The sequence below is a fragment of the Rana temporaria genome, chromosome 1 (assembly GCF_905171775.1).
Source record: "Rana temporaria chromosome 1, aRanTem1.1, whole genome shotgun sequence".
Taxonomy (NCBI): domain Eukaryota; kingdom Metazoa; phylum Chordata; class Amphibia; order Anura; family Ranidae; genus Rana; species Rana temporaria.
In genome coordinates this window covers 129,495,709-129,504,608 of record NC_053489.1, presented here as the reverse complement: position 1 = coordinate 129,504,608, position 8,900 = coordinate 129,495,709, and the positions used below count along the sequence as shown (strand labels likewise).

At 45.3% G+C, this 8,900-nt stretch overlaps 1 protein-coding gene across 1 annotated transcript; it reads right to left on the bottom strand.

Annotated features, from left to right (window-relative positions):
* Window positions 1–957: 957 nt before the first annotated feature.
* On the bottom strand, window positions 958–5,775 carry LOC120931402. The gene is made up of 2 exons (XM_040342814.1): window positions 4,929–5,775; window positions 958–1,562 (listed from the first exon to the last, which is right to left on the bottom strand). The coding sequence occupies exons 1-2, from the start codon at window positions 5,485–5,487 to the stop codon at window positions 973–975; spliced, it is 1,149 nt and encodes a 382-aa protein (XP_040198748.1). The 5' UTR covers window positions 5,488–5,775; the 3' UTR covers window positions 958–972.
* Window positions 5,776–8,900: the final 3,125 nt, after the last annotated feature.

Below are 8,900 nucleotides of genomic sequence, written 5' to 3'. Positions count from 1 at the left end.
CATTTAACCCCTTCCTCGCCCGCTATTGTTAACCCCTTCCCTGCCAGTCACATTAATACAGCAATTAGTGCATATTTATAGCACTGATCACTGTATAAATGTGATGGGACTGTAGGCCAAACTCTTTACCCAACAACCTTACTCCAGGCACCATAGTAAATAAACACACTGACCCACCATTGGCGAATAAAGGCCGCGGTAACTTTATTGGTTTAAACACAAAGCATTTTAAATTCAACAAAATCATTTTAATTCATAACTTCAAATATCAAAAATTTGCCATTAATCAAGCAAAACCAAAATATGTGCAACTGCTCAGTTTTTGTAACTCGAGCAGTATTTAAATCATTAATTGACATATCACGTCCCCCTTGGACTCCCAAGGTGACGCCTACCACATAAAATTTACCGCGACAGGGGAGGAGGGAGGGAGTTTTTCAGCTGCTGCTGCCAAGGGAAAAGAGGGAGATTCCCAGCCCAGCCAGTCCTTATAAAGCCTTTCCTGGCTCCCAGAAGCTTCCGTCGCATCCCATTGGCTGGCTGATGATCCCAGAATTAAAGGAACAGTACCTAGGAATTACCTGCAAACATAGACTAACTACAAACCATAAACCAGCACCTGATACCATATTAACCCCGTGATGGCCACAATCCCACTCAAGTGGGCTCCTAATGTGCCCCCTTTCTTATGGGACTGTAGGCCAAACTCTTTACCCAACAACCTTACTCCAGGCACCATAGTAAATAAACACACTGACCCACCATTGGCGAATAAAGGCCGCGGTAACTTTATTGGTTTAAACACAAAGCATTTTAAATTCAACAAAATCATTTTAATTCATAACTTCAAATATCAAAAATTTGCCATTAATCAAGCAAAACCAAAATATGTGCAACTGCTCAGTTTTTGTAACTCGAGCAGTATTTAAATCATTAATTGACATATCACGTCCCACAAGCCAGGTATGAGCATCATGCCCGGCCCCACCCCACCTCCGCGGCCTGCTCAATTCCATACTGCAATCCCAAATTAAAAATATCGATACCCACGTCCGAGAGGTGGACGCCATCCTGCCTGTATAACCCTGTAAAGCCCCCCTCTAAATCAACGTGCCTGTAAGACAAACCACCAATTTGTGGCATGAACTTGTACATGGCCCGATTTATCCGCTTCCTCATCTTCTCCATGGCCCTCCTCTGCGGAGAGGAGAGCCAAGAGAAGCGTGGAATGATTTCTGAGAAAATTAAAATAGTGCCTGGAGAGGCTAGTGAAAACCGCTGCAGATCCCTTTGGATCAAAAATAGCAAATCCAAAGTCCTTACTTTGCCCAAATCGTTCCCACCTGCATGAACTAATAATACATCTGGCTTAGGCCAACGCTGACTAAGCCCACTTAAGTGAAAGTAAAGTTGGTGCCACTGAAGTCCCCGCACACCTTTCCAAAAAACCTGGAATGATTCCGGACAAAGCGATAAATTCGTTGAATACCTACGCAAGGCCGCTCTCTTATGCGCCCAGTGAATGTAGGAATGTCCCAGAATCCAAATTGTGCGGGGCTGACCTGAAATTTAAATAAACAGGTTAGGACGAACGTAAACTTTAAAACAATTTGATTTCCACCTCCCCATGTCTTTAATGTCTGACTCACATACCCCTCTCCGGGCCGCTTCTGATGCCGCGCCAATTCTAAATGAGTGGGAGGATATCCTCATATTTTGCAAACCCAAATTTAGCAGGCATTTGTGTAGTACCGCATCAAATTGATATTTGGTAAGCGGCCCTCCATTCTGGTGAACCAAAAATAACCCTGGAACTGGGGGCCTGACGACCAAAAAACGAGTCACCGCATCTACGGGGCAGACAGATTTAACGCCCTGAGCTGCCAACCGAATCCTCGCACCTTTACCCAACGCGTCGGTCTTAGAACGACTTATCCATAACTGAATTCCCGAGGTATCTACCGTTACGTGGTCGACTAAAATACCCGACCCACCCAGTTTAGATTTAGGGATTAGCTCTGATATGCGTAGAGCCCCATGAAAAGCAAGCACGAACGCCGTTCTAAAAAGTATTGACTCGAAAACCGAAAAACAAACGGACGACGCTATCTCGCACAACTTTCCCAAAAGGTCTAGTGAAATCGGCCTTCTGTCATCCGGGACAAAATTAACCCTTTTATACCCTTTCAAGGCCTGTTTCACTGAGAAGAAAGCTGTGCACGGCGCAAAACCCCGCAGTCGGCAAAAAAAGGAAATTCCTGCTAAGGTTTTTGATATATGGCTAAAAGACAAACTTTGCTCCATAAGGGAAGCCACAAACGCTAATAATGACCCCTCGGACGGGCGGCCGTCACTAACTCCTAAATCTTCTGCAAAGGACAGCCAGCTCTTCCAAGAAGCAGCATAACACAACCACGTCTTTGGTGCCACCGAGCCCTGTATTGCTCTTGAAACTATGTCCAGATTAGGTCCCACAAAAATTCCGGGCAACGCATTCCTTCCACATCCGCCTCCGGAAGCAGCTGACGAAAACGGTCCATCTGAAACCGAGATAACGCATCGGCAAGATTATTTTGCACTCCCGGTGTGTGCTTGGCTTTTAGCCAAACATTAAAGTGTAAGCAAAGAAAAACAACCTGTCTTAAAATCTTGACCACCAACAACGACTTTGACGAAAGGCAATTGATGGCAAAGAGGACCCCTTTATTGTCTGTTTCCACCAGAATCCTTTTGTTTGCAAACTGAGCTCCCCACAACGTCAATGCCACCAAAATCGGGAACAACTCTAACAGGACAATGTTTCTTGTGACCTCCTGAACCACCCAAGACTCTGGCCATGCTGCACAGCACCAGTGTGTTCTCCATATCGCGGCAAAGCCCTTGGACCCTGCCGCATCCGTGAATAACCTAAAATCTGGCGCCGCAACAAATTCTTCCTGAAAAAACGATCTGCCGTTATACGTTTCCAGGAAACGTGCCCAGACCATCAAATCTGCATTAATCGACGTCGTCAGCCTGACGTGGGCAAACGGGGACTTTAAGCCAGCAATCGCTAGGTACAAACGACGCGAAAAAATCCATCCAACGGGCATGATCCTGCCAGCAAAAGCCAGGACGCCTAGCAGCGACTGCATCTCCTTGAGTCGCACTTTCTTTCTTGCCAGAAAGGAGGCTAGCAAAGAATTTAATTTCACCAATTTTGCCTCCGGCAAACGAAACTCCATCTTACACGTGTCTATACATATGCCCAAGAACTCCAGAGATGTCACCGGTGTACACGTCTTCTCCTCCGCCAGCGGGACGCCAAACTGCGCCGCCATATCCTGAAAAGCCTGCAATAGCTCCTGACAACTCCCCGAATCCTGTGGTCCTATAAACATAAAATCATCCAGGTAGTGGACAATATTGCCACTACCTGAACGAAAACCAACTACCCAATGCAGGAAAGACGAGAACGCTTCAAAATACGAGCATGATACAGAACACCCCATGGGCAGACACCTATCAAAGAAATAGGCCCCGTCAAAATAAAAACCTAAAGAATTAAATGCCTCCGGGGCTATGGGCAACAGTCTAAAAGCCGATTTAATATCGGCTTTCGCCAGTAACGCACCTGGACCACACTGCCGTATTTTAACGATCGCCTCCTCAAAAGTCGCATACGTAACCGAGCAAAGTTCCACATCAATCTCGTCGTTGAGCGAATCGCCTTTAGGGAAGGACAAATGGTGTATAATCCTATACGTATTCTGCTCCCTCTTGGGCACCACCCCTAGAGGTGATATGCGGAAATCGTCAAAGGGGGGGTGCTCAAAAGGACCTGCAATGCGACCCTCTGCAATTTCTTTCTCAACCTTTTCCCTCACAATTTGTGGAAACTGACTGGCCGATTTTAAATTGCCCACTACTGTGCATCCGGCCCCTGAGAATGAAGGGAGGGGGAAACCAAACTCAAAACCTCTACTGAGGAACTGCGCAGTCACCTGGTCTGGATATATTTCCAGCCATGGGCGCATATTTTCCAGCCTCACTGGCGTGCAGGCTTTTTGGAAAAATATCCCTAGCACTCTGACTGGCAGCATTTGCCGACTTCTTTAAACACTTGGCCGCAGGGTGAGCCCCTGCGCAATATGAACACTCGTGTCTATATTTACAAGCCGCATTCCAGCGGCACTGGCTGTCATTGAACGCGAAACAGCTCCCTTTCCTGAAAGCTGCGCCTGAAGTGGGAAGCGCAGCTGGCTTTGTCATGGCAGACCTCTGAGGGGCCAACAGATTTAGCCACAGGCCCACGTCTTTCATACCCCAACGCAACGAGGGGTGGACCGCCACTTTTTGCCTAAATGACTCGTCATAATAAAACCATCCGAGTCCACCAAAGCTCTTGTAAGCCTCCAATATATGATCCACATGCTGGAACAGACCACTACTGCGTTCCGGGTATTTTTCTGTCATAACACCTGCAAAAATGCAAAATGCTTGCAACCAGTTATTGAATGACCTAGGTATGGGTCTGCGTCTGTCGTCATCATGTTTCTCATTCTTTTCCATTTTAGCCATAAAGTCTTTCTGGGAGGGTAACAGGGATAAAATGTCCATAAATTCCCCTTTCCAAATTTTATCCTTCACTGACATGCTCAGGTGAAACCCCAGGGGAGACATTTCGCAGGGCATTACCTCTTTCATGCATGCCTCTGGCACGCTGACCCTCCCAGGGGGATTACCCTCCCCCGCCATACTCCCCTGGGCCATAGACACATTGAGGGGTTGATGTATTGGAGCAGTGGAGGAATGTGAGTTAAGTATGGGGTTAAACATTAAATGTGAAACAGGACTTGCAGCCACAGTACCAGCAGGGGTCAGTGTTCTAACCAAAGAGGACAGTGAATCTACAATAACATTCAGAGCCTGTAACTGAGCACACTCACCCACTGCTTGAGGCTGTGCATTGACGGCTGGACCGGGTTCTCCTCTCTGCATAGACGCTGCAGGCTCCAGCCTGACAGGTAAGACTTGCTGCTCCTGTCCCCTCAGAGGGACCTGTTGCTGAATGGGTGGACGTGGGGGGGGCGGGCGCCCCCTCCCCACGCTTGCACTGGGCTGCGCAGCTCTGCCTCCCCTGGCTTTTCCCCTCGCAGGTGACTGTGAAAGATTCCTCTTCTGCCGTCCTGAACGGCGCACACTTGCTGGAACGCCCCCGCCATCTTCCTCCTCGCCCATGCCGCGCCTCCGCTCCGCCTCTTCAGTTGGTAGGGATTCCCTTGTACGCTCAGGAGGCTGGCTCCTCCGCGCTCTGACAGGGGGCTCCCCACTTGCAGACGCACTCTCTCCCTGCTGCTCCGTGGGTAACATAAACCCAGCGCCTGTCTCCACTCCGGCTGTCTGTTCTTCAGGGACAATGTCCCCCATAGCTAAACAGCGTTTGAGCCATTCTTCCCCCCCTTCGCTGCCTGCCTTCTCTAAAAGTTTCTTAAAGAGAGACTCCATACCTTTAGAGAGAGGGGCAGCTAAACCAGGAAGTCCAAGTTCTTCAGCTGCTGCTGCCAAGGGAAAAGAGGGAGATTCCCAGCCCAGCCAGTCCTTATAAAGCCTTTCCTGGCTCCCAGAAGCTTCCGTCGCATCCCATTGGCTGGCTGATGATCCCAGAATTAAAGGAACAGTACCTAGGAATTACCTGCAAACATAGACTAACTACAAACCATAAACCAGCACCTGATACCATATTAACCCCGTGATGGCCACAATCCCACTCAAGTGGGCTCCTAATGTGCCCCCTTTCTTAATGGTCCCAAAAATGTGTCAAAAGTGTCCGATGTGTCCGCCATAATGTCACAGTCCCAATAAAAATCGCAGATCGCCGCCATATTGCTTATTGCGTTTTTTTTTTTTTTTTACCAAAAATATGTAGAAGAATACGTATCGGCCTAAACTGAGAAAAAAAATGTTTTTTTTTTTTTTTAAATTGGGATATTTATTATAGCAACAAGTAAAAAATATTGTTTTTTTTTTTTTAAATTGTCACTCTTTTTTTGTTTATAGCGCAAAAAATAAAAACCACAGATGTGATCTAATACCACCAAAAGAAAGCTCTATTTGTGGGGAAAAAAGAACGTACATTTTGTTTAGGAGCCACGTCGCACGACTGCGCAATTGTCAGTTAAAGCGACGCAGTGCCGAAAGCTTAAATTTCACCTGGGCAGGAGGGGGGTATATGTGCCCAGTAAGCAAGCGGTTAAAGTATTTTCTTGAGATAGAGAGCGCGGTTCAAATTAATTACTGTATTTATTGGCGTATAACACTCACATTTTTACCCTGAAAATAGAGGGTAAACTGTGCCTGCGTGTTATACGCAGGGGGCTGTGGAAAGTTTTTTTCCTGAAACTTCCCTCTTAAATACGGTAATTTTTTATTGATTTCTCTTTCACTTATTCTGATCTATAATGAGCTACTCTCATTGTCACTATTATTGATTATTTTTGCCATTTACACAGGTTTGGGGTGGTTTTTGATAAACTCCCATACACCCACCTTTATATATATATACCGAAAGTGCACCAGCTGATTAAAATGAATTTGTCACTGCCATTTAGAATCAGTATCCAAAGGACACAATTGTTTTTCTCCTGAGCAGATACAGGTGGGAATCTGCAACACAGTCTATTACATTTTTTGCAATGAACATAGATCATCCAGAGGGGAATGTTTTTTTCCCTCAACAAAAGTGGAGCTACTAAGTGTGTATGAACTGTTATTCAGAAGAAATAACGATTATCACTTACCAATTGTTATGTGTTCCTAAGAAAAGAGCACTTCACATGATGATCTTTGCTTTATCATGTATGAAAAAAAAATATTATCAAAGATAGATAGTTAAAATATTGCAAACTGAAGAGATTTAGTTATTGTAGCTTAATGCGTTTGAAATGACTCTGCAGCTCCTCGGTAACTGAATATTTCTCAATGTGTCCTTGTATGAATGCATTTTATAGAAAAAAAAAGCTTTTCTTCGCTCTGTTCGTGGACACTGCAAATATAGCACATTGTACAGAATCATGTGGGCGATTGTGATGAGTTCTCGCCCTTTTCTATAGTTCTTCCATTGCTTTGCATCACCTGCAAACAAATTAATGATGATTCAGCTGCAACAAACTAAATACATTGTAATGGCAGCAGACATTTTCACTTAATGTTTATAATTCTCTTCCCGATACAAGGTGACCTTTACAGATGCGGCAGAAATTTTCTGCAAGGTTCTCTATGGTTTAAAACCTGTACTTTTCACTTCTGGTAATATAAGTGCATCCAGCTAAGTTGCTAAAAATGTCTCATAATAACAACGCTAAGTGAAAAATAAACCCACTTATAAAAACATAAGAAACTTCATCTATGTGCTGCTGTGCAAAGTGTCCTGAATAACTGATGGAAAGCTTAGCTGGTCTATAGAAACACATATTAAAACGGCAGTGAAGTATTTATTTCTATTAATGCATGAACACCATAAAGTATGTGGTAAAGTAAAGTATACCTTGGTAACCAGTTATAGATCACCTTTCAGAAATACCTTCTAAATGTCTCTATGTTGCGAGGAAAGTCCTCTTCAAAGAACCTCTGAAAGCCAATGATTTGAGAAAAAGTATGTGAATGGTAGCCATCAGGGGTCAAGTCCTGGGGAAAAAAATGATACGCTCATATGCATAATTACTAAACCGCATGTTTTTTTTCGATCCACTGTACCTTAGTAATCCTTTATGTTACCGCCCGCTTCCTGTATATGGATTCATCGGGTAGTGTGCGGGTATTCCGTCACTTCCTCGATGCCGCAATGTCTCCTGGGAGCTTTTGTCATTGGTCCCAGGAGACCTCCGCAATGGATCCCGATGAATCCATATACAGGAAGCGACCAGTAACATAAAGGATTACTAAGGTTCGCCTGCCCCTGACAGTGACTCGAGCTGGGCATTGCCGCTTAGTGAAGGATTGGCTCGGGCGGCTGCTCTAGTCCTAGTCCTGCAAAGGGAACTGAGTTCCTGCTGTGAAAAAAGTGCAGTAACTCCGTTCCCACGCGTTCCCGCAGGACTCGAGCCCTGGTAGCCATATAGAATGGAAAGATCTAATTGTGCTTTGGGCAGAAAAGGGAAGGGTCATGTTCTGACTCTGTGTGTGAATGGGCATAGGTATAGTGTTGTAGCTATTTCAGCTGTAACCAGGCCATGGCTCTTGGTGGGGCACAGGCCAGTTCCCATTCTCCTACAGCCTTCACAACACAGTTAAAACATATGGGCAGTGAGACTCTTATGCCAGTACCACTTTGTTTCATGTACTTTTTTGTAAGCGTTACTTCATACTGCACCCCTTCCCAAAAGGGTGCAGTACAGGGAAGGGTGTCTTACTTGTAGATATAGTAAGTGAGAACACATTAGAGCTGCTGTCAGGACCTGGGTCTGAACCTGCAACCTCTGCAGTGCCTGGCTGTGGCTCTGCTCACTGTGCCACCAGGGATGCTGGATAGTTCCCTGCCTGATTCAATGGACAACCTTACCTTGTGTCTTGCTTCTCTTGAACCCAAGCAGTTTTTTAGGCAATTGAGTTTTACAAACACGCAATAATATTTTTGCAGTAGACCCACCTTGAGCGAGAGGACACAATGCTTTTCGAAATTTCGAGATTCCCGTATCAAATCCATGCTGTATATTCTACTTATTCTTGAGGCGTTAGTGTCTTGGTCTCCCAATCGGTACTTTTCTCATGCAATGAGAGCTTTAAAGACCCAGAAGGTTGTTACATTGTGCTACGGTTCTCATTAAATGATAAAAACTTTGTGCTGGTGAATGTCCTGTTATAATGAAGTGTTGAAAAATGTCTTTGGGAAAATGGTACAGTGGCCGAACTTACCAACCCTA

Coding starts and splice junctions, on each gene's coding strand:
- LOC120931402 (XM_040342814.1), bottom strand. CDS start 5,487: ATGGAGTCTCTCTTTAAGAAACTTTTAGAGAAGGCAGGCAGCGAAGGG. Junction 1,563..4,928: donor TGCACAGCCTCAAGCAGTGG/GTGAGTGTGCTC, acceptor TTTAAATTTCAG/GTCAGCCCCGCACAATTTGG.